Genomic DNA, 26,990 nt, shown 5'->3' with positions numbered 1-26,990 from the left:
TTTTTTAGTCTATTGCATAAATTTTCTTTTACAGTGATACTATTTAGAATGTTACCATCATTTATCCATGGATTATTGTCTATTTGTTCTGGCGTATATTGGAGCACCTTATGAAATTCATTCAGCGTATTAATATAAGTTTAGTTTCAATTGTAATGAAAGACAAAATGGCTTCTGTTCTAAGTGCTCCATGTGTATATCAATAAATAAATAAACCAGTGTATTATAATCAAAAAAGGTTGAAACCGGGCTGGGTAGTGATCTCTTCTCTATTACTTACACTTGGGCTCGCCGATAGTTTTTTCGGCATGAAACTCTATGGATTCGATGGATTTCGATACGAGTTTCTTACCGGCTATAAAAAAAACGGGATTTACCATCTCCTTTAACTTAAACCAGTATATTATTTAATTATCAGGAAAACACACACAATCAATGTCAAAATTTTCATATAATAATTTTAACAAGTAAAGTTAAAATAAATGTGTCTCTGTATAAAATATAATAATATTAACATAATAAAGTTCATTTGATTATTACGGAACAAGTTTTATGCAGTATTATTATTTAATTGATTATCGAATAAAATTTATGCTAAAATACTTGTTAACAATTATATTTTAAAAGAAAAAAAAAACTGCGCAAAAATGCAGCCTATGAGTGATAAAAATCTTAAATTCAGTTTTGGTATTGAAGATAAAATTTAATTGAATTTTTAGTGAAGTTTTAAGAATATTTATTTTTATATGCATCAAGGCCAGTGATGAGGTCTGTTTTTACGGATGTAACTCCAAAAAGGAGCACCTCGTCGTTAGGATAGCACGCGGACTTCATCAACAAGCCGAAGCATGGGTCCATCTGACTTTGGCTAATGGGAAAACGTATTCTCTTCCTCCAGATATTGTTACTACACAATCGGGAGATTCAAACTGTTATACTGCTGGTGGCCTGAAGATTCAATGCATCCTTCCAATGAGAAAGTGGCGAATATTCTTCAACGGAATGCTCAAGTAGGAACTAAAAGTTTATTTCATCATTCTCTGAATTATTTTTCAAAATAAAATTTAATGATATCTATAATTTATATAACTACCATAACTCGAAAAACTGCGATGTAGGAGAGGGTATAATAAAAGTGAAAATGATTTCTGTTAGCATATGAAAACTGTTAAGAAGCCCATCTAAAATTCTTAAGAGACTCAAAGAAAGACGCTGCCGATAGAGAAAAAAACGAAGTTACACCACTGCTTCAATAAATAATGAACTGCCTTGAGGGGGCAGCGAATCAACAGACTAAGATATATCACTCAAATTATAGCTGATTGTGGTATTCTATTTTGTTTCTATGCAAATCGATTCGTTGTTAAATCGTTTTCCAAAACTACGCAGTCTTAAAATGGTTGCTTCATGTTCTATGGTTTACATTGCTCACTTCTGCACGAATGAAATATGAAATCCAATATTAGAAAGTGTATTTTTAGTATCATTAATATGAAAGGATACTAAATTATAGTATCCTTTAATATTAAATAAATATGCCTCATATTAATACTTTAAGTTGCCGTAAATACCAAGTAGTAAATGTATTAATTTTATAAGTCAACTTATCCAACAATATTAAAGATCGAAATATTAATATTCAGCAAACAAGAGAGCAAAGAATTCCAATTGTGATGACGACATGCACTCACGAAGTAGATATCTAACTCCTATGTTTTATATATAATCAACAGTTTGTATAAAAACAACTTCTTTATATCAGTTACTTTTTTGTGTTTAATAAACTCGTTCATATCTGTAGTCATTAAGACATGACTTTATGTATGGAAAAGGCGAGCATACTCAATTATAAACTAAAAACATGATAATTGTTTTTTGCGGACGGATAAAAATATGGTCTTTTTTATTTAATAAAGAGCCAACAGGATTCATTTCGGCGATGTAAAACATTATTTAATTAAAGGAATATTAGATCCCACATTGTTTTAAAACCGAATAAGAAACTCAAGGATCGGAATCGAAGAGTTTCATGGCGAATATAGTAACTATAAACGTATCAGTGACTACTAGCGTGAGCTAAAGCACGTAGTGCAAACTAGGGCAACCCGTTGCAAAGGTGTAGAAAGTTCTGATCGCTATTCTTAGTATTTTCCATAATGTAAAACCCATCTCCTAGGAGATATATGATGTTATACATTATGGTGGGAGGTCACTACCCAGACCGGTTTCGATCTTTATTGAGATCTCATCAGTGAGTAGCTAGACCAAAGTATAATACTAAGGGTATAGCGAAAAGAACTTATATATAAGTATATATAACTTAAGTAGCAGAGTATATAAGTTCTTTTCGCTAAAAAATATTGCTTAAGTTATATATAAACTTATATATAAGTTCTTTTATATATAATAAACATATATAATATATATAAGTTTATATATATAACTTAAGTAGTAGAGTATATAAGTTCTTTTCGCTATACCCTTAGTATTATACTTTGGTCTAGCTACTCACTGATGAGATCTCAATAAAGATCGAAACCGGTCTGGGTAGTGACCTCCCACCATAATGTATAACATCATACAGCTCCTAGGAGATGGGTTTTACATTATGGAAAATACTAAGAATAGCGATCAGAACTTTCTCCACCTTTGCAACGGGTTGCCCTAGTTTGCACTACGTGTTTTAGCTCAAGCTAGTGGTCGCCGATACGTTTATAGTTACTATATTCGGCATGAAACTCTTCGATTTCGATCCTTGAGTTTCTTATTCGGTTTTAAAACAATGTGGGATCTAATATCCCTTTAATTAAATAATGGTCTTTTTTGTTGGTTTTATCGATGGCATCATACGTTTTGAGATTAATTTCAAGGTCCTGGTTACTTTCTGACATGTAGCAGCAGGATTCACTCTTTAAAAGGGAGGACAAGAAAGCTAAAGATGCTCCTACTATTAAAAATATGGGATATAAAGTATTCCATACAACACCATTGGCCAAATCTCGGCTACGGAGCCATACGTCGCTATTGAGAAATTTTATTTTTTTGATATTTGAACTCCGTTTTTGGATATTTGAACAATATCCATGAACGGAGTTCCTTTGAGTGTTTTTCATTGAGCAGTCACGAAAATCTAGTTTTCAATCCAGCTGTTTTTCAGTTTTGTTTCTATTTAAGATTGTTACAATCAGCTGTCTGGATCTAAGGACACTTCTTTAATTGGAATTCTGTTTGGAATGGATTGGAATGGATTTTATATGGAAGTAAAATCCATTAAGATGATAGGAATCCACTTCTTACGGAAGTGGATTCCTATCATCAAGTTATCAGCTTTAAGAAACTAGACAGCGATAAAAGGGAATATTTCCTACGAAGCATTTAGTCTTAAACACTAGAAAACCATCAGATGATAATAGAATAACAATACATTTATAAATGCAGAAATGAGTGTGGAAATGTGTTTAATGAAAAAATAAAGGCAGTGTGGCTTTCTTAAGCTAAAGGAAGATAACTTATTTAATTTAATGAAGAATTCTTGAAAATGATATCAGCATTGATTTTACTGTTAACTATGTGCAAGACAACTTGTCGAAAACAATTATTAGCATAAATAGCGATTAAATAGAATTACGTGTGTTGCTGAAATTGATTTGCATCAATAATTATCTTTGCAGAGAGACTGCTAATGAAGAATCGGATCAATCGGAAGAGAGATATGTCCATGTGAAGTTTGTCTTTCTGTAAGTTCAAACATTATTTGATTTAGACACCTTTAGAGTTGTTATGTAATTCTTCGCCAGTGGTAGTCACTTGATCTTCATGTTGTTACGTGAGATTCGTAGTTTAGTGTTTGCATCTCCCAAAATTATTGTTCAAAACAGATAATGAAGGATTGTCTATTACGTGACTTGACATGGGCAAATCAATGCAAAGATTCTTCTGCATCATTGGCTTTGATACATGCAAATGATTGTCACAACTAACTTCTAAAATGTCCTATCACAGAAGAATGGTAACTAAAAATTACATATGAAACAAGGAACGTTTATTGGTTACAATTTAAACCATAGCTTCCTAATTAAGATGCGTGCATCCTTCTGATTCTGTTATGAAGCCATAATGAAATTTATATTGTATTATGATATTAGTTAGCATAATAGTATTATTATAATGGATATCAATGCAATAATAAAGCATGAAAAAATCTAAATCATAGCGCAAAACAAGATATTGGTGAGAGAAATCAGAAATTAATGTATTTATATGTGCATGTATGTGTATGTTAGCGAATTAATAAATGACTAATTATCCTCCTGTACACTGCCGTAACGTATATAATGATAGCAGAAATAAAATTTAGCATATTCTAAAACATAGTTATCTAATGTTATTGAAATTTTGAATGTGTTTCTTCTTTTCTAGATTTGTAGCTTCTTCAGATGTCTATGATTTTACTTACGACATTAACAGTTCGCTTTTAGCTGAAGGGTTTGCTAGGGAGAAATGGAAAGGATTTCTACCCCCTGTTTTCAAGTAAATCTCAGAAAAATATTAATTAATTCTTAAATTTAGTTGCACTTATTCTTTATCAGCGAAGTTGAAGAATAATTCCTTGAAGAATTATTATTATTTTTTTTTAAAAAGAATAAGCCTTTTAAAATTATTATTGTTATTAAATAGAAATCAATAGCGATGATTCACAGTAAATTATTAAAACTTATCTTCCCTTTATTAATGCATCTTATTTTAGATTTCAAGAATTATTCGACTCATACGAACAAATGGGAATGTTCTTGGGGTCAGTTAGTATAGAAAACGAAGAACAAGAACTATATCTGTGGGGAGCCCGTTGGCGATTCAAAGGTAAGTTGTCTGCAATTACAAAAATATTCGTAAGCATATAATCGACTATAGAGATATGTTACATTCGGCTGTATATAAAAACAATATTTGTCCGGGAAAAAGATGGAAACATTTTGTGAATTTGTCGACCAGCGATTAATCCTTAAAACACATATATGTAGATGCTAAAAAAATTTACTAAATAACAAATTAGTTGCATGTTTTATGTGAATAATTAACGTATATGCAAAACGTGCAAATTTTTCATATTATAGGTATGGATAAAATTACTCTCAATTCCTGTGATTTATATTTAGAAACCTGTGATATAGTTCGCAGGCTTATAATTCATAATTATATTGGACGCATGCTACATTGTTATGATTCCTGGTCCAGCATTTTACTTATTTTCAAATTAAACATAAACTATGTAATCAAATATATTTGTATGAAACGAGACATTTTCTTGGTTACAATTTAAGCGCGAAACTTCCTGATTAAGGTGTGTGCATCCTTCTGATTCTACTAGGAAGCCAAAATGAAATTAATATTGTTAAAGGATGCTACTGAATTTACGGTAAATTAAATGTTTTCTGAGACTTACTGGGAAATAGGAGATCCCCTAGCAAAGCCTTCAACGTTAATGTCGTTACGTTTGAAAAAGCTGTAACTATCTCTTTTCGGAATGATTCTTACTCTAAACCTTTCCTAGCACGAGCATATCACTTCTATAGCATCGTCAGCTTCCAAAAACTTGGCATTATTTTCCGCTCAATACGGAACGGTATTTCTATGTCGAACAGTTACTTTCTCTGTATAAATCCTAAATCCGATCAACATTGGAAAACTGCTCTCATGTATGGGGGTGGTGCACTAAGACCTCCCTAAAAATTCTTGACACTGTTCTGAAAAGGAAAATTCGGTTGAATGAATAGCACTTATCTTATAACCTCTCTTCTTCCACTATCCCATAGAAGATCACTTTCTGCATTGCGTTCTCTTCTACAGCTATTTCAATCGCTATTTTTCCAGCAAAACTAGTATTCATTATGCCATACATGAACTTCATTTGCAGAGCAGGAACAGGTCATAAAAAGCCTATACCTAAATTGCTCAGATGACTACGATGGTTAACAATACTTCTACTTTGTTGATGTAATCTGTTGGTCTAATTTGTCCGAGAAAAAAGAAGAAAATAACTAATTATATGAAGAGCCAAAGGCTTCAATTCGGTGACATGAACTTATTTAAGTTAAGGGATATTTTATCCCATATTGTTTCTTAGCCGAATAAGAAACTCAAAGAGTTTCATGCCGAATATAGAAACTATATAAAGTTTGGCGATTACAAGCGTAAGCAAATACCTGGATAGTGCAGCAACTGACCCTTGAAGGTAGTGCAAGCTGAGGCAACTCATGTAAAAGGTAGAGCAAGCTCCGATCACTATTCTTGATATTTACCCATAATATGAACTTAGCTCCTAGGAACCTATATTGAGATCTCATCAGTGAGTAGGTAGACCTAGTTAATACCAAGTTTGTAGCGAACAGAACTTACATCCCTTCTATGAGAATTGCCAAGAGGTGTCCTATTAAATTAGTAATTATAATGAAGAGCCAAAGGCTTCAATTCGGCGACATAAATTTATTTAAGTTAAGGAATATTACACCCCATATGGGATGTAATATCCCTTAACTTAAATGCAATATAAGTTAAGGGATATTACTTATATTACATTTATATAATGTAATATAAGTTAAGGGATATTACATTTAAGTTAAGGGATATTACATATAATATGTAATATCCCTTAACTTAAATGTAATATAAGGTAATTACAGGGTGTTCGGGATAAATTTGACAGTTTCGTAAGGAAAAAGAAAATCTTCTTTGTATCTATTAAATTTAATGAATTGACAAAAAAACATTACAGGCAGAGTTAATTACAATACTATCAACAAGATTTACTCAAAATAACCACAATTAGCATCGATCACAGCTTCAATTCTGCTTCGGAACCTCGAACAAGCTGATGCTACAGTCTCCCTGGGAAGGGCCGCAAAAACTGTTTTAATTTTATCCATTAACTGGGCTTTTGTATTACTGGAAGTGCGATTGGTGTCTTTTTCAACTGCGCCCCATACAAAATAATCCATGGGGTTAAGGTCTGGGGAGTTTGGAGGCCAAACATTTGGACTGGTGAAGTCGTAGAAATTTTCAGACAACCATTTTTGACTTTTCCCAGAGGTGTGGCAAGGGGCCGAATCCTGCTGCCATACATACGGCCTACCATTGGCTACCCTTGTTATCCAGGGCTTGACTACAGTTAGCAACTCCACGAACAAAGCCCGAATTCCAATGCCAGGGTTCTTCAACACCTGTTCCTGCAGATTTGCGAGGAATTCTGCTGTACGAACGCAATCAGATCGTCTGCTAGGGATCTTTCTTCTTGCTACATCCTCGTAGTCACCATTGCAAGTCTCTAGTTCATGCCTGATTGTTTTTACTGTATTCAGGGAGCATTGGGCAGCAGTCGTAATATCCTTATTTTGATGGCGGGCACGAATCATCATGATACAAGTTATTCTCTTCCATGATTCAGGTGGGTTCCAGCTATCCATCCTTTCTGACATCTTGTATATGAATGAAGAAGGGTCCAAACTTTTAAATGAAGAGAAGTGTGTGTTAATATATGTAACTTACGGAAAAATATAATTAATTATAAATATGTCAAATTTATCCCGAACACCCTGTATATCCCATATGGGATGTAATATAAGGGATATAACATCCCATATGGGATGTAATATCCCTTAACTTAAATAAGTTCATGTCGACGAATTGAAGCCTTTTGCTCTTCATACAATTAGTAATTTATTAGGACTCCTTGGCAATTCTCATAGAAGGGATGTAAGTTCTGTACGCTACAAATTTGGTATTAACTAGGTCTACCTACTCACTGATGAGACCTCAATGAGTGTGGAAACCGGTGCGGGGCGGATCTGACTTTGAGAGGCTCCACTTGGTGGTAGGTTTTTGCCTGTCTCTGAGTGGGGCCACTGCTGAGATTATGGCTCTGCTTGGTGCTGTGGTGAGCCTAATACTGGGTAGAGCCAATGCTGAGAAATTCTTCTCGGTGACGGGGTGAGCCTGTCATCGAGTGGAACAACGCTGAGTTGGGTGATCTTTCGGGATCGTCTTATTTTTAGCCGCTTGACTTATACATAAGGTTGAAATCGGTCTGGCAATGCTGTAGTCAATGAAGTTTAACTGAGGCTTGGCTATTGCTAATATGAGTACGCTCTCTTAAGATTTTTGCCATAAGGGAGCAATTTGAGTCTCCGGGGAAATGTTTTTTCGGTACGGCCTGGTGAAGGGCTTTGTCAGTGAATGCTTTTCTCCGGAATATGAGCGGTTCTGCTCGGTGGTGGTGGGTGGAAGGCCATCACTGAGTGGAGCCAACGCTGAGATGGACGGTCTTTCGCCCACTATTGAATGGCCTAGGGATCATCCGATTTTTTTTAGAGTCGGCTTTACTTATTCATAAGGTTGAAACCCGTCTGGGTAGTGACCTTCTCTCATAATGTAGAACACTAATACAGCTCCTAGGAACTAAGTTCACATTACGAGTAAATACCAAGAATACTGATCGGAGCTTGCTCCACCTTTGCTATGAGTTGCCGCAGCTTGCACTACTTAATGGGTCAGTTGCTGCACTATCCAGGTATTTGCTTAAGCTTGGAATCGATGAACTTTATATAGTTTCTATATTCGGCATGAAACTCTTTGAGTTTCTTATTCGGCTAAAAAACAATATGAGATGTAATATCCCTTAACTTAAAGAAGAAAATATTTTGTGAATTTGTTGACCAGTGATTAATCCTTAAAAAAGCACATATGCTAAAAAAATTCCTGTCAGATCTATAGGAAGTTGTACTGCAACTGCTTCGCATCCCTTTACAATTAAACTGATTACTCACTGCATCAGCTACTCGCAGTCATCTTTCATTCCTTCCATCCCAATTCTTTGGAAAAGTCTCCTTCATGAAATATTTTCAAAGAACTACAATCTGAACTGTTTAAGAAGAATATCAGCATATTACTGTATTCGTGACACTGAACTCACGCGGCATCTGTTTTCTATAGGCGGCTCTCCTGCCTTTTATGTGTGTGATAAATAAAAAAAAAATTAAGTGGTGATTTTATTAATTAACATCATAAATTATAAAAGTAAATTCTTAAAATAAATAAATCTTGAATGCATTTTAAATACAAAATTCAATAATGTTTGCATTTTAACAATTTAATGCTTTTATTTAACTTTTAATTTAACTTTAAGCTTAAGCAGTTTTATTAAATGAAGCAAAATGAAGAATTTGTTTTCTTTAATCCCTGAAAAAAAATGAAGATCATTATCAGTGTATGATCGGTAAAATACAAGTGCTTTTATAAAAGAATGAAAAACCCACAGTTTTTCATTATCTACCCTAGAGAGTTATCAATCTCTTACTGAAAGTCTGATCGTACTGTTAATAAACACACACAACTGCATTAGCTTAATTGTGACGTCATTTTACGAAGGAAGTTATTACCTATTTGTAAATCGTTCTTATGTCAAGAAATAGAACAGATAGATAGATAGACAGCTGATAGAGAAGGAAAAAGAAAGAGAGAAAATAGATGTTAATGGTTTACGTGGCAATCCAGGCAGAACTCTGCAGAGCTAACAAAGATTTCTTCTTCAACCGGAATACAGCTGCAAATGTGAAAATTCCATAAGTAAGGGCATAGTAATGTTGAAATTAAAGAAATTAAGAAGAGTGTTAAAGGGAATCAGAAATCGGCATGAATGAATACGTAAGAAGCAAATCCTGGATCCCGAAATAAAGACAATGAAGGAAGCAATAATGAGAATATATCAGCTTTTATCTGTAGTTTAAACCATACATAAGGCAACCCATAAAATATTTTAACTGGAACATTTGATCGCTAGCAATTAAAAAATATATAAATAATCAGCAAGTGAGAGAGAGACAAAAAAAAAAAAGGAAACGTTGCTGAGCGTTAAGAAAACAGAAAGAATCAGAGCAGTAACAGCAGCCATAACCGACCAAAGGAGAGAACATGGAGATTAGAACCACTTCAGATCACATAAAATTAATTAGAAATTTAGAGGAAGCGTTCGTAGAAAGCAGATAGGGATTTATATCCTGTGTGGAAGAGACCAGGGAGAGCGGGGAAAAAATGAAAGAACAACAAATTCCTTGATGCATGGACATGAACTGCTTTAATATATATATATATTAAAGCAGAGATGGGACTTGGCATTATCTTCTACATTTCTCGATCATGCCTTTCACCTATATATATATATATATATATATTCCAGTCGTGTGTATATATATATATATATATATATATATATATATATATATAGAGAGAGAGAGAGAGAGAGAGAGAGAGCGCCCTTTCCAGTCATGTTCTCTTCTACGCAAACTCTAACCTCGAATAACGGCCACACCAAGTTGATTGGGACCGCACAACCAATTTAGATATATACAAGGATGAATTTGAGAATCAAAAGAAATAGTTCTGGACCCTTCACACTTGAACAACAATCTAAGCTATAATTTGCCTGATTCCCATAGCGCAGTAATCCAATACTGGAGCTCTAAAATTAGCTATCACAGACATTCAACTCATGCCAACAGTAGCACGCGGTCGCCTATTCAAATATGACTGTTACTATTCTGCTTCTTTTTATTAAGCTGGAAAGTCCATGTTTTTTACCTTGTTATTTTTATGAGTCTTATGTTATTTCTTACTCACCTGAAAAAGCCGGAACACCGATGAAACTAGTCGTGATTTATTAAAGTTTTTATTATACTTTCTCGGGCTCTAGTCAGTTAAATTTTAATTGTATAAATGTATACATCCCGAGTCAATCCTAATTACAACAATATATATCTACCTTCTGACGAGGTTAATGTACATCATATCAAGGATTATGTAAAAACTCTGGTAAAAATTGGACTTTTCATTAACAGGTTAGTTTTTCCGAAAAGATGAAAATTTAACTCTGTCATCCCAAATGTTTTTAGAGTTCAAAGAATCGGTTCGCACTAAACGTGCTTATAATATCTACCGCAAGGCTAAACTTGATTTATTAAATGAAAGAAAATTGCAGATACCAAGTCCTCGTTAGCTTCTTTGTTCTGTAAAAGAGATTCTTTTGAAAATAACTTAAGTTCATCTTTAGATAATAGTTCCTGGATTGATATTAAAAACATGAGCTCTCTCCGTGTTTCTAGATCGCAGCACTCCTTATCAGAAAATTCAACCAACTTAAACAGGAGCAAACTCGCCAACCCCATATCAACTCACAAAATTTAAAAAATGTTGTGATTAACAAATCCTCACACACACTTTCTCCTGCAGAACTTAGTGTGCTCTCAAGAGGTCTTAACTTCGTTCCTTCTCCGACCTCCATTCCTAAAGAACTGTTTCTTACAAAAGTTGAAAAGGCAGTCACCAAAACAAACTGCGAATCTACTTCGGATCGATGCCATCTTTACTATAAACAACAGTCGTCGTCCTACAGATAATCTATCTCCGACAGAAGAAAAGCAGTCCACCAACTTCGTAACAAAAATGACATTATTATCTTACCTGCTGATAAAGAGAATGCAACTGTAATCTTAGACGAATCTGACTATCGTTCAAAGATTAACAACTTATTAAGTTCTGATACCTATTCTATTCTAGAACGTGATCCCACAAAAGAACTTCATAGTCGTACAAAAAATCTTCTGAAATCTACTTCTGAACTTCCTAGACACACAAGACTATCTCTTCGCTCTCTTCATCACCTCATTCCTCGTTTGTACGTCCTGTCCAAGAACCACAAGGTTGACACTCCTTTAAGACCTATTGTGGAAGGTATTGTCTCACCTACGTACAATCTGACTGAATATCTTGCAGCTTCTTTAAAACATCTAGTCGGCAATTCCTCCTCCTTCATCAAAAACTCCGAAGATTTCATCTCAAAAATAAAAAAATTAAATCTCATAGATTCTGACGGAATGGTGAGTTTTGACATCGTGTCTCTTTTTACGAATGTATCTACAGATGAAGTTCTGATTCTTCTTAAGGACCAGGTTTCTAAGAAAATATTTGCTCTTCTAACTCACTGCATCAATTCCGGCTATTTCTGCTATGAAGATAAAACATATAAACAAACAAGCGGGATAGCTATGGGAAGCCCTCTATCCCCAGTCTTAGCTAACATTTATTTAGAAGATTTTGAAGAGAGATTAACTAGAGATTAACGGCGTTCTCCCCTTCTTGGATTTAAAGATCAGCAGATTACCTGACCGTCTTAAATTTTCAATTTTTAGAAAAACCACCCACACTGATAGATATTTGCATGGCTCTTCTCATCACTTCCCTCCTCAGAAACTGGGCATCATCTTCACCCTTGCCCATCGAGCAAGATGTCTCACTTCCACAGAAGAAGACCTTCAAACAGAGCTAAACTTCCTGAAAAAGACCTTCTTAAATAATGGATATTCATCTCGTAACATCACTAAACGTTTGAGACCACCTCAACAACCTCGGCAAGAAGATGAATCCAACCCTATCACTCATATACAGTTATCATTTGTCAGCTCTCTTACCGCCAAAAACTATCTAGGATTATGAAGAAATTCAACATAAAGACCGACTATACTACTCTGCCAAAACTTCGTTCTTTTCTGAGTCGACCAAAATCAAAACACAATTTTGATTTTGGTCGACTCAGAACTGCATTTTCCTGGTGTTTATAAAGTTATGTGCGACTGTGGTCGACCTTATTTTGGCCAGACAGATAAATCTATTTCACTTCGTCTTGAGGAACATAGACGTGACATATTCTACAGTAGAACACGAGCGAGCGCCCTTTCCAGTCATGTTCTCTTCTACGCAAACTCTAACCTCGAAGAACGGCCACACCAAGTTGATTGGGACCTCATCACCAATTTATATATATGCAAGGATGAATTTTAAAGACGAATTATAGAATCAAAAGAAATAGTTCTGGACCCTTCACATTTGAACAACAATCTAAGCTACAATTTGCCTGATTCCCATAGCGCAGTAATCCAATACTGGTGCTCTAAAATTAGCTGTCACACACATTCTACTCACGCCAACAGTAGCACGCGGTCACCTATTCAAATATGACTGTTACTATTCTGCTTCTTTTTATTAAGCTGGGAAGTCCATGTTTTTTACCTTGTTATTAAGATGGGAAGTCCCTGTTTTTTACTTTGTTATTTTTATAAGGCTTATGTTATTTCCTACTCACCTGAAGAAGTCGGAAATGAAACTAAGCGTGATTTATTAAAGTTAATTTTTTTTTTTGTTATACTTTCTCGGGTCAGTTAAATTTTAATTATATATATATATATATATATATATATATATATTGAGTTTATGAAATTGCGGAAAATGTCTTTTCTAGACCGAATAGTATATCCTACTATTCGGATACTACTACAAGATATAATATTTTCATTTTATCTCCAAACTTGGTAGTTGATAGATGCAACAGTGCCTCCTATTGATTTCTGAAACACTTTGATAAAACTTAGGATGGACGATGCGTTTTCATCGCATCTTTTCATACCATCTTTTCTTTCTTTCTTTTATGACTGTGTTCGTTTTTTATATTTATTATTGTGTATAATTTCTTCATTCCACAGGAAAAATAAAGAACATTGATAAGGCAGATTTCTGGCACATACAAGGATCAGCTGAAGTGAGTACATCTTTTTAAAATACTATTTTAACACTCTGAGAAGGGTCAAGAAATCGCTGCAATAATCGGAATATTATATATGTTCCTAACTTAAGCTTCTGTGACTTCCAGGTATTCAACTGTTATTTAGGTGAAATTATTTAGGTGAAGTGTTATTTATTGAAGCAGACTGCAATTACAGAACATTAACATACCTTTTTTATACTAAATATCACACAACACTTTGTGCCACTAACACCTTCTGGATGTAGGAGGCACTGATTTTCTGATCAAAAGTGATCAGTCGGTAATTCACATCACAAAGTTGTAAGGAGTAAGAGATGATCCAAAAAAAAAAAAAAAGAAAAAAACAAGAAAAAACTGGGAATTCTCCAAAAATATCAGCGGCATATTCTTGGATTCATTTAAACGTTTCACTAAAAGATATCAAATTTTAACTGCGTAGCAGATAACTCTAGTTATTTCCAAAATTTAACTTCACAGTTATGACCTCGTTGGCTGTGTATAGTAGATACCTTTAACCCGCAGTACGTTGATTTGCAAATATTCAAATATTTTTAGGTCATAAATGAATTTACCTACATGTTGTGAGACAGGCTGATGTGTGTTAGTTTGTTATTTTATGTACTATTATGTGAGTAGGGTTCTCGGATTATCTTATCATTAGTCACCCCTCCCCCAGTGCCAGTAATCAAAAGGTTTACAACCTTTATGGACAAAGTGGTCACAAAACTACTTACGGCGGTTCAATTACAAAATTACCTACACCAGCGAAATGTTAGAACCTTTGCATTTAGGAGGCCTGATTTTACTTAAAAGGCTGCTAAATATTCTCTAATTATGTTCTTATGGTTCCTAACATAGGTTATTAAAGGTTTCACTGTTGTATAAGAACAATGTTTGTTCTTGTTCGTAATGTTTTCTTTCTTTTAGTGGAGTATATTGTTTTAAATATTTGCATATTCATTACCGTTTTAAGAATAGCACCAGTTTAATACAAGATTAGATATTAAGATATACGCCGAACATGGTGTTGATGTATTGTACACTGCAATCCTCTGATATTTATTTATAGTGATAATATTTTTATGATATATTTTGTAATGAAATTTAGAGGTTTCAATGAAGAAGTGTAGATGCCTAAACAACGTAAAATACGATATTTTAGCGTGTGTTTTTTTTAATTTCAGAATCATGCAGCTATTAAGGTCTATTGACCTTAACATAATCTATAATCTGCTAACTATTTCAGTGATCTTTGTTTCCAACTTCAATTACAATAAATGTTTTATCCCAAAGAGGATGAGAAGTTAATTTTTATATTAATAGCCATGCAACAGCACTTTTATCCTCTTGCAATCATAGGAAATTCTTAAATGCAGAATATTGCACTTTGTAAATTGATAATCACTAAAATTAATGATATTAGTAATTCCTTTCATTAAAAAAATTGAAAGATTGGTATGTATTTTAAAAAGCCGTTTTCCGCTTTGGAAACTGATATTGCTGAAGCCTTCTTACAAGTGGATAGGAATGAACCAGTCGTGAGCATTCGACTAAAAATGTAACTCAATGGTTACGAAATGCACATCTCTTATTCCTTTGACAAGATTGAGATTACTGCAACCGTACTTTTACTAGATTTAGACTAGTGCGAACATTTCTAATTCTACTATAAGGAGCGACGAAATCCGTAGGAATTGATATCACTTACTTCAGAAGTCTAATTGGAAAAATATGTTTATTACTAATACTAGAAGTTTTTCTCTGATTATCGAATTCTTCAACCAATATTTTGTCTTTATCTACGAATGCTGCATTGCTATTAATATAGTCAAATCCAGGAAGAATTGGCTCGCAAAGATATTTGCGAGCCAATTCTTCTATAAAATGAAATGTTTAAAATGAAAGTAAATTTTATACGTTTAATTTTCTTATACTTTTAACCCGTTCTCAATGTATTGTCATGGATCTGATTATAATCGTTAGTGAGTTGGAGAGAATGGATTGTACTAATAAGTATTAAGTAATTGTCGAAGTTACGCAAATTTAACTGATAAAAATTGTTGGAATGGAATCTGAAATTTGACTTATTGTTTTATGGTGCTTTTATGAATATGCATAAATAAATTTAATCATGGATTCATTTTACAGAATGGCTGCTACGCTCACATAGCAGAATTATCGTTTTCAGGACTAGTTAAAAAGTAAGTAAAACATGATATGTTATCACAGGTATTTCGTAAATGGGCTTCTATTTTACTTAAAAACGAATATATTTTAAGATGTTTTCATAATATTTAAAGAACTGAATTTGATATTCTTTAATATCGAATAGGACGCAGGACGCAGGACATATGTGGCGCAGAGAGTGAAGCTTGACGCTTTTCATATTCCCTGTTGTCTGTTTCGGGAGCAGTGATGGGAGAGATTTGTGAGCTATTTTAGCTCGCCCTGAGTGGGCAGAAGTGGTTATTCGTCGTTGGGTGTTAGGATGGCTTTCGGTCTTTTATGTTTCCAGTAGTCATTACCGTCATAGTTTCCGGCTTGTTGTATCAGTTGGTTTGGATGGATAGATGTCTTCATAAAGGATTTTTCTGCTAGGGAGCGTAGTAGTGAAGAGATGTAGGGGATATTTATGTCCCGGTGGATCTGGACGTTCCTGATGAACCACGGGGCGTCCAGAATCATTCGCAGGCATTTGTTCTGTAGTCTTTGTAGCTTGAGGATGTTTGTCTTGGAGGTATGGCTTCAGGCTGGGGAGGCGTATATGACTGTGGAACGGATCAATATCTTGTACAGTAGTATTTTATTTGTTGAGCTTAGTTTACTGTGTCTGTTGATCAAGGGGTATAGCTGGGCGATAACTTTTGAAGCTTTGGTACATATGGTCTTGATGTGGCTGTTGAAGCATAATCGCTTATCGAGAAGTATTCCTAGGTATTTTGCTTCAGTTTTTCAGGGAATTTTAGAGTTGAACAGGGTGATATCTCCTTTGGGGGATGCTCGTCTTCTTGTGAAGTTGTATCATTGTACTTTTCTGGGGGTTTAATTGTAGTCGCCAGTCTTTAAACCATTTTTCTAGATTCAGGATGGTGTCTTGTAGTTTTTTGGTGACGAGAAGTGGTTGACGAGATCTGGCTAGAATAGCCGTGTCATCAGCATAAAGGGCGATGGTGGATGTGAGAGGATTTTGAGGGATGTCTGCCATATAGATGTTGAACAGGATCGGGGCTAGCAGTGATCCTTGAGGAACTTCTGCGACGATTTTCCGTTGGATTGAGACTGTTTCATTGATTTTGACTTGCATCCTCCTGTTGGAGAGGTATGATTTGATCAGGTGTATCATATTTAGTGGAAGGTTAGCGATGATAAGTTTGTAGAGGAGGCCTTGGTGCCAGATCTTATCGAAGGCCTTTGAGATGTCTAGGAAGACAGCTCCAGTGTGTTGATTCCAATTGAATCCTCTGGTGATGTATTCTACCAGTCTATGGATTTGATGGGTGGTGCTGTGATTTTGACGGAAGCCGAATTGTTCTTCTGGAATGATATTTAATTGGTTGACATGATCTTGGAGTCTGATGAGGATGATTTTCTCAACTATTTTCCCTAAATTGGATAGCAGGCTGATGGGACGGTAATTCTCAGGTAGGTGTGGGTCTTTGCCTGGTTTGTGAATTGGGATGATGTCAGCTATTTTCCATGACTGGGGGAAGTGCTGCCATTTGAGGATGGAGTTTATGATGTTTGCCAGATGTGCTATGGCTTTGCGTGGTAGTGCCTTGATGACTTGGTTAATGATGCCATCCTAACCTGGGGCTTTTTTGATCTTGAGATGGTTGATGATGCCGATTATTTCGGTAGGTGAGGTAGGCAGTATAGGACTTGGATTGACATCGGGACGATTTACTGTGAACCTGACTTTACGATGGATCTTGTATACGTGGCTGATGTTTAGGTTATCATATGCAGGACTGCATTGTTTCTCTAGGTTTCTTGCTATGGCTTCGGCTTTGTCAGCATCTGTGTATGCAAGGTGCTGTTCTGCTTGCAGAGGGGGGAGGGATTTGCGCTTGATCCTGAGGTTGTTTAGGAATTGCCATATAGAATGATCTGCTGTGGAGATGGAGGTGAGCTTGTTGTCCCATTGTTGGTTCCTGTGGTTCTGAAGAGCTTCTCGGACATATTTGTTTAATCTGTTGAGGGCTGTTTTGTCCTGGGGAGCACGAGTGTTGTGATATCTTTTTCTTTGTCTGTTTTTTTCCCTTATTAAGTCCATGATTTCTTCCGGGAGACGATTTTGTTTGTGGGTAATCGTGGATACTGTGGCTGCTGTTATGGCTTTATTGATTTGATTGGTGGGGTTCTTTATTACAGTGTCTATTTCTTCCTTGACTTTTATATGGGGAACCGGACCAATATGTTCTGGTAGCACTTTCTTGAGTTTCTCCCAGATGATGGAGTTTTTTTTTTTTGGGGGGGGGGGTGACTGATCTTTATTCCCTAAGTGAAGTAGCATTGGGTTGTGGTCTGATGATAATTCGTTCAGTGCTTGAATGCTGTGCTGATATTTGATGTTGTGTAGAATGGCGATGTCTAGGATGTCAGCTGTGCCAGTTGGGCTGTGGTGGGTTGGTTCACTGGGTCCTGTTACGACAGCGTTGTTTAATACTGTGTAGCTGAAGAGGATACGGCAATTTTTATTTCTGGTTCTGCTGTTCCAGGAGGGATGTTTGGAGTTTAAGTCCCCAGCGACGATGATGGATTCATTTGTGCCCAGTACAGCATCCAAGTCAGAAAATAGCAGGGTCTTAGCAGGGAAGTTGTAGGCAGCGTAGATTTTGTCTTCCAGTTGAATTTGTGTGGACTTCGACACCGGTGAGTTCTAGGTTGGAGGTTGGGGGTGAGTATTCCATTGTGCCTGATGCAGTTCCTGATAAATATGGCTGTAACACCACCTCTGTAGTCCAGTCGGTCGTTTCTGTATAGTGTGTAGCCTCTCAGTTTTGGATTGTCTGCAGGTCTTAGATGAGTTTCATTAATTAGGATGTCGTCAGGGTTGTATCTGTGAGAGAATTCTTGAAGTTCCAGAGTCTTGTTTTTTAGGCCATTGGCGTTCCAAGCTGCGATCTGTAGTGAGTCTGGCATTAATCTAGTTTTATTCATTAACAAGCATTTATAATATGGTTTGAGTTTCTTTTAGAAATCTTTTTGTGGAGTTTCGTGAAGGGTTTGACTTACTGAAGTCTTGAAGCATGTTTGCCAATGAGGCTGTGATGACTGTTGTCATGTTTGGAAGAATTTGGTCCTGCTGGATATATTTGGATGAGCGGGCTACTTCGGCATATGTCCTGCTTCGACGGTGGCTTACCAGACTGTTGGTATTTTCCACTTGTGAGAGCTAATATCGAATATGATATGAATATTCAAGATGTAATTTTCTTATTTCGCCTACTACCAGGTGTATCTATTGACGGTTTTGATGATTTTATTAAAAACCTTTTTGAAACCTAATTAAGAATAACATTAAACAGAAATGTGTTGTATTTTCGAAATGAAGAGGAATTTTAAAAAGGTGAACCTTGATGATCAGTGTAATAAATTTTCAACGTTAAATTATTGTAATATGCGCAAAAGAGAAAGTACAAAACCATTCTGTGTCGATAGTTTAGTTTTCTTAATACGAAAAAATAAAATTTCTTTTCTTATTTTTATTAATAATTATAATACGAGTTTCATTTAAACACTCTATTCGCTCTTTCTTTCATTCTAATATAACATATGTTTTAATAAATATTCTAATCAATACACGACTTTGACAATATATGACAATATGAAATTTTCTTCCTTATTCATCACTGAAGCGAATGAAAGAAGGTTTACCAGTGAACATCTGCTAGAAAATAATCTTCTGATGTAAACCATACCGAGAAGATGAAAACATACTTTTAAACAAACTAAGCAGAATATTGTTGTGTGGCCGTAACTAGATCTGTTTGAATGTACTTCTTCAGAAATCGTTTTACCCAATATGAGAAATTCTCTGGAGGTATAATGTTTAACACTCGCCTGCTACTGGCAACACACTTTTAAAAGGCCTTATTAAATGAATAAAAACATATTCAGGTAAATGTATTATCACGAAATTTTTTTAATTTATTACAGACTGCTATTTGGTTTTGTGTTACAATCCGACGGCAATATTCATTCGATATCCTCTTGCTCCATTGCCACTATAAGAAGAGAAAAAAAGAAGGAAATGCAGCTTTCTTTTCGTGCAGGTAAACTATTGTTAATACATATACATCTCCTTTACAGTTTATTATTTTTTAATATTATTTTTATATATTAAATTTATATTTAATTATATTGATACTTAAGTATTAATAATAAGACATAAGTAATTTTTATCTGTATAAATAAGTTTATAATATAATTAAGCAGGAAATTACAACTCACAGCATTCCCATTGTTTTACAGATAGATAATCAAAAAGCAGATAACAATAAAAATTCAACTATTCTCATTTGCTTGTATCTAAATGCTATCGTAACTTAATATTAACGTGGGGAACATGCCAGCTAATAAATACGACTGCTTGGATAGCACCGTTTTGCATTCACTCTACATATGAAATCGCTGCATGCTTGTCATAGTTCCAACTGCAATTATTTATTCTCTTTCAGGAAAAAGAAACTACATCATGAAAATCGATCATGAAGATAGAACAGCAAATTTTCAGAGTAACTGTGGATGGGATGGAACTCTGAGCAACACACCTGTAACTTTTAAACTAAACAATTTCAATGGAGGCGGTCTTAAATTTGAAGGGTAAGTCGAATAGATGAAAAATAGCACTGCATTTTATAACAAAATGCAAATTATATATATATATATATATATATATATATATATATATATATATATATATATATATATATATATATATATAAATGAAGGCATTTTAATACTGAAAGCTGAATACTAGAAGACTCGATTTATTATATCTTGTCTAGCTATCTAAAGCTGCATATTTCCTAAACATTTTGCTAATGAAATAAATGAAACTTTCAGAGAACCAATCAGTCATTACATTATTTAAATATTGAATTAATTGGTTAAAACTTAATTAAATGATACCTAAACTACTTGTCATTATAATATATGAAATGCAATTAGACTTCTTGTTCTATTTTTCTTCTTTTTTTTTTTTTTTTCAGCCATGCATCAAAATCTCAGATAGCCAAGAACATTATATCAAAAGCAATATTGAGAGGTAAAATAGAATTGAAACTTGATTGTATGTATTTAAAATGCATAGGGGGTTCCTTGTGCAGATATATTCGATTCTGCAATGAATTATTTAGTACACATACCTGTCACTGAATTAGAAACTTCGTAGAAATCAATGCCTTCCATATAAGCATGGGACTTTCAATACCGAGCCTCTCTTCAATTTCCTGCGCATAGTTCGGTGAGATATGGTTATTCGGGAACAGCCTTCGTTAAAAGCTTCGGTCAATGAATGTTATGTTTGCACACAGGATTATGTACAGGATTATGTACAGTGCCTTCTCAGACGACAGCCATCTTGTTCCTGACAGACTGTCTTAGGACCACAGTTACGCCTCCTAGACAAGCAATGTGCGTTCTGTTTCCTCTCATTAAACACCCGTGTCATTAACCAGTAGCATTCTTAAATAGTTGTCAAGCACGTAACCAAGCACTTTGCATTTGCGCTGCATAAGTAACGTTTATGTGCATTTGTGAAAAGGTTTCTAATTCAGTAGCCGGTAAGTGTAAATGCTAACAGCACTTCAGGAAAAAACAGAAAAAGACGTAATTTTTAGATCACACTATTTATGAGCATAATGTAATGTACGGGAAGTATCATTATTAGTTGTGCTTCTAGAAATCTAAGCAATTTATTTAAACTTATAAATTGTATTAATTTAAAATTTATAGCAGTATATTTTAAAGTAAATTAAAGTGTGAAATTGAAATCGTTTGTCATTAAACAGGAAATTGTAATGTTGCTCATCATCACTGGTTGTATGTGGCTTGGAAATTAAGAAGTCCATCAGTATTCTAAACAAATCAATTTCACCAGATGCAAGCGATGAGTGGGAGTTACAGAGCTTCTTCTGCATCCAACTCACACAAACGTTTCTGTTGGATCATGGGTGATGCCGAACATACTCCTTAGGAAGCTATCAAACTGTTGAACAAAGTCACTGATATTGTCTTGTGCGATTTTAATCTCATCTACGAAAAACTGTAAATATATTACATTTAGTACCATGAATGGGATAAGGGTCAGAAGATAATTCGGTTCTCCTACTGCATTTGCAAATGCAGTAGGAGAACCGAATTAAATCTTAAAACTAAAAAAAATCTTTTTGAACCGAACTTGGTTCAAAAAGATTTTCTAAAACTTTTACTCCCTGTAAAAAGAAGATGTGATCCTCACTAAGAAATAGAGTCGTTCATAATTAGTCAAAAGGCAGAGTAGATAGAGGGGAAGTATCCACTTGGTCAACCAGGCCAGCAAAATCTTAGCTGATGAGATTTGACGAACCGCTAACTCTTCATCCAATGTAGCAGTAGCACTGTGCACCACGTTGCACCCACCTGGTTGATATATCGTAGCAAAGTGAGCACTCATTAACTGAACAATACCTCCTTAGCTTCCGACACTATAGCACCATCTGCGTTCAATAAAGTTATTATTTCGCATTCTTTCTCTCTTTTGCTTTAGGGAAAACGATAAAATTCTTTTGGATTGCTTTTAACCTTTAACCTGCATAATTAATTTCATTTTATACTCCGATTGAGCTTTCTGCATAAAACTCGTAACTTTTCTGGCCTCTGCTTTATATATTTCATAACTCCTCTCACTGTTATTCTGACAATATTCTTTCCTTATCATCATCTTTTTTGTGGATCTCTCTCTTAATAAGGTTGCACGTCCATTTCATTCCTAACCAATTCATTTTTCGAACACTAGGGATATATTCGGATACGCTTCATTTACGCACTTTTTAAAAGATTCCCATGCATTGTTGACAGTTTTTGCATTCAGTTACTGATGTCATGGGACCAAACATAGTATTTTCCTAAATTGAAGATGCACGTAATTCCCAGCTCGGTAGTTCAGCATGTTTTATTCATCTCTTCTGCAACAGAAGAATTGACGGGCAATGATTATCTCACACATGCGCAAGCAGTAGCTTTGCTCCTAGTTGTGAATCACATGACACTCAAACTTGGAGATATTTCACTCTAATTTTCGAGATAGAAAATATTCTATGTTAACTCAGAATTCATTAATAAAAAATAATTACTGAAATTCCAGCATTCTTTCTGGGATCGCTATATGGGCAATATATTCCAGTGAGACTGCTCAATAGTGATGTTTTGTGAAATAACTATCGTGTAGTTAATTCTTGGAATATTATCTCCAAAAGTGTTTAATCTACAACATAATAATCTGATTTTTTTTTACTTAGTGATTTTTTTTTCATCTCAATTTCAACTGAATTTAATTTCAATTCCTTTTTCTTCAGATACTCCGCCTCCTTTCGTTGCACTATTTGAAGATCCTCAGTGCCAGTTCTTAGATTTAACAGGAGGAAAGGGATCATCTCTCGCCAAATTAACTGAAATGAGCTCAAAACAGAGCAAGGTAAATCATGTAATTTTAAGTTGTGTGAAAATTGTATACGAATTTTGAAGAAATGTGTCAATTTTGGATCTTCAACAGAATATAATAATACACTGCACATTTGGTTCAAATTAAACAATTGTAACTTATGACATTGTCAGCTCTTGGGTTCTTATTGCGGTTAATTGTTATCCGTGTTTATTTACTATAACTCCAATCAAAATATTAAAATGCATTTTTATATTTTGTAGCAGTGCTTTTATTCTTAGCATTATTTTACTTTCTAGTTCACTGTGCCTCGTGGTCTCGTTGTGACTACGGCTTCCTACGTGGAATTTGCTACAAATATCACTTCTCTCCTATCAAACGTGGAAAATATTTCGAAGTAGGTGACTATATACTCGATTTATGCAAAAATAAGATATCTTACTGGTAATCAGATAGAATAAAATAAACTGAACGGTGTGTTATTAATCATATTTTTTCATATATATACACATAGGAATATTTGCTGAAATTATTTTTTTTACTTACAGCGGCCAAAAGAAAGGCGATTTGCAAGCTGAATGCCAAAAGTAAGACGGATTTTGCATAATTATTCATTTACTTCATGTCATTCGTTTATTTAAGCTATTCCGTGCGTATCGAGTCATTATCTGTTAAGCAACACTTCAAATTGATTTCAGAATCAGTATTTAAAATGCATTTTTATGCCGATAATTTGAAATTATGATTACAATATGATCTCATTTTCCTCTTTTGTATTTTATATTTCTGTTTTAAATTGCGAAAAATGTGTAGTAACCAAGTTCTTCGTATGTGTCTGCTTTTAGAGTTGTGAAGAAAATCGAAAAGCAAATAATTCCTGATCTTGTTTATAAAGAGATCGAAAGAAACTTAATCAAACTCTATGGGAGTAACATAAACGCAATAAAATTTGCTGTGAGGTCCTCTGCTACAGGTATTTTTTTTTCTTTTATAAATCTCGCATTGTCATTATTTCTACGTTATATTCCAGGGTATATTTATAAAAGTAAATTACAAATCACTGTTTGTTATTCAGTTTCATGAATTGCAATGATCAGCAATTGCGATTTGTATTCACTTTAAACATTGTGTAAAATAAGGGCGGAAGCAACATTAATAAATGGTCCAGTGTGGCAACCCTGCTTTCGAGCAGTTGTTCTGCTCCGCAGTAATTTCCTTTTAAATATATTTGGATACCTTTCACAGAGCACAGGAACGATGGGATAGAATTCCTGAATTCTACTGCGGCAGAAATATTCACTATTTTGAATAAGTTGACCCAGTGAAAACATTGCTAAGGTTTGTATTATTTTAAAGGAAATTAACGGCTCAATTACAGAGAAAACAGTTCAAATAATGTTTCACAAAATCCTTCTTTTGTTTCGAATCGAAACAAAAGACTATGGATGGACAAACAAAAGAATCGAGCATTTTCACAAAATGCTCGATTCTTTTGTTTGTCCATCCATATGTAAGTTATTTGTGATTCTACATGACTTTGTTATTTTCTTCTACAGTTCACACTGCAAATATAAAAATAAATAAATAAATAAAAAATAATAATAATATCTTCTTCTTCTTTCCTTCGAAGTTGTGCATTTACCTGTTCCAGTTTCACTGGTCTTCCCGTGTTGGTATCTCTCTCTCTCTCTCTTTCTCTCTCCCCTTTTGGTCTATATCTATTCACCTCTTTTGGTAGCCGATATCTTTCCATCCTAAATATGCCGATGAATAAATTATATTTATTCAAAAACATGAATTAAACTTGTTTTTCCATTTCTCTCTTTCCATTGATCCAACAAGATGTTCTTTCTATTTCTCTCTATGTTTATTGATTGTTTCATTTACATTGTAAATATCTAGCTCTCTTTTAATGTCTTCATCTTTATATGAATTTTACTTTCATCTTTCTTTAAAACAGCCCGTGTTTCTGAGCCATATAATAGAGTTAGAGTGGCTATTACTTCATAAAGATTCAGTTGATTTTCTCGCCTTTCATTCAATGTCCCTTTAATTTTCTGAAATTTCTTTATTTCTTAATCAATATATTTATCTTTTAGATATGTTATGAACCTAAATAAGTAAACTGTGCCAGCTTTTCTATTATTTTATTATCTGTGACTATTTTTGATCCAACATGAACTCGATCTTTAAAAGCCTGAAAGTTTTAAATTATATTGTTGGCTTTATTTCGTTTAATTCATGTTTTTGAATGAAAATTTATTCATCGACATACAGCAGGTTATATTAATAACAGTTCTTCTGGTTAACTGGATACCTTATTTTATTGTTTTCTGTATATATATATATATATATATATATATATATCCCCGAAAATTAATGACAATGCACCATACCCTCAATCCTTGCGGTGACATTGATAGGCTCTATCTGTCACGCAAAAAAGTAGGTAGAGGATTATTACAAGTAAAGCAAGTTGTTGAAGAAGAAAAACGAAATTTGAATGATTATTGGCAGAAAACAACGGAAAATTTTCCTATTGAGGTAAGGAAAGAGGACTTATTTAAACCCATGGAGACAAAATTGGAATACAAAACCAACTAAGTAAAAGTGAGAACTGAAAGATGGAAAAGTAAGGCATTGTATGGAAAATATCTTCACAGCATAGAGAACAACGCTGACAGCAACATGACCTGGTAACGGTTGCGAAGTGCAAAGCCACTAGGCTAACCACGCGGACTGTTACGGAATAAACGTTTATTAAAAGAAATATATGTTTTCACATGATGGTTATGCACAACCACACCTATCGGTGGAATCTTGGTCGAATAACGCATTAACGACTTATCACATTCTCGAAATAGCACCTTGTGTTTCAAGACAGGTTTCGTATGGCATGCAAAGTTTATCTCTCACCTTTGAGAACAAGGGTTTGGGGCATCTGCTGGACACATCATGTAATTGTATCCCTTAGTTCAGTGGTTCCCAACCTTTTTCCACTTGTGTACCCCTTTTAAACCCATTTCTATAAATTGCACTCCTTCTTTTTAAAATAGCTGTTTTTAAATACTGTCATTTACCGTTCCATAACTAACGTTTTGCATTTTGTTTACTTTACTTGTTTTTCCGCCATTACTGATTATTTGTCGTGTACCTCTGAATGCACCCCCGGGAATACGCGTACCACCGGTTGGTAACCGATGCCTTAGTTTATCAAGGTCTGAAGGAATGAGTTATCTTGGTAGATAACTCATTCCTTCAAGATTCCCCAAACGAAGATCCGGAGAACGTGACGGTTACGGGAATTCTGTAAATCTCGAAATGAGCCTCCCAGGTAAGTGTTCTGATAAATTGGCCCTAGAACCACCTGATGTGTGACAGGTTGCTTCGTCCTTTTGGAATATGCACGAAGTGGAATGTTTTTTGCACGACACATTCTATGCAAATCCTGGGTGAACGGAACCAACCCGTGATTCTAATTTATGCTAAGAATTCCTGGTGACTCCGAATACCCTTTGCATTGTGGCAGAACACTCGCAGTATGTCGGAACCTCTCGATTAGGGTAACGATGACACAATTGCTTGGGGAACGCTTATAGAAACATCGAAAAAACAGTTCATAAACATATGGTATGCGTGTACCATTCTCTCCCAACTCTGTATGAACGAAAATAACACTCAACAATAAACTTGTTTTCT

The 26,990-nt window shown here is 34.6% G+C and overlaps 1 protein-coding gene across 2 annotated transcripts in view; it reads left to right on the top strand.

Annotated features, from left to right (window-relative positions):
• Positions 1-26,990, top strand: part of LOC150093565 (uncharacterized) — a 172,118-nt gene that overhangs the window by 21,329 nt on the left and 123,799 nt on the right. The window contains exons 3-15 of one of the 2 annotated variants that reach the window (XM_090412755.1): positions 757-1,010; positions 3,672-3,737; positions 4,420-4,530; positions 4,748-4,860; positions 13,584-13,639; positions 15,794-15,846; positions 19,805-19,920; positions 20,326-20,470; positions 20,860-20,915; positions 23,206-23,324; positions 23,591-23,688; positions 23,840-23,878; positions 24,137-24,264. In XM_090412755.1, the coding sequence (XP_090268881.1) occupies positions 757-1,010; positions 3,672-3,737; positions 4,420-4,530; positions 4,748-4,860; positions 13,584-13,639; positions 15,794-15,846; positions 19,805-19,920; positions 20,326-20,470; positions 20,860-20,915; positions 23,206-23,324; positions 23,591-23,688; positions 23,840-23,878; positions 24,137-24,264 (1,354 nt within the window). The remainder of the gene's footprint in view (positions 1-756; positions 1,011-3,671; positions 3,738-4,419; positions 4,531-4,747; positions 4,861-13,583; positions 13,640-15,793; positions 15,847-19,804; positions 19,921-20,325; positions 20,471-20,859; positions 20,916-23,205; positions 23,325-23,590; positions 23,689-23,839; positions 23,879-24,136; positions 24,265-26,990) is intronic. The other variant, XM_090412756.1, reaches the window with a different exon arrangement.

This window comes from Typopeltis vanoorti, chromosome 23 (assembly GCF_054136105.1).
Source record: "Typopeltis vanoorti isolate ZY-2024b chromosome 23, IOZ_Tvanoo_1.0, whole genome shotgun sequence".
In the NCBI taxonomy this organism is placed as follows: Eukaryota; Metazoa; Arthropoda; class Arachnida; order Uropygi; family Thelyphonidae; genus Typopeltis; species Typopeltis vanoorti.
This window is presented reverse-complemented; position numbering and strand designations above follow the sequence as displayed.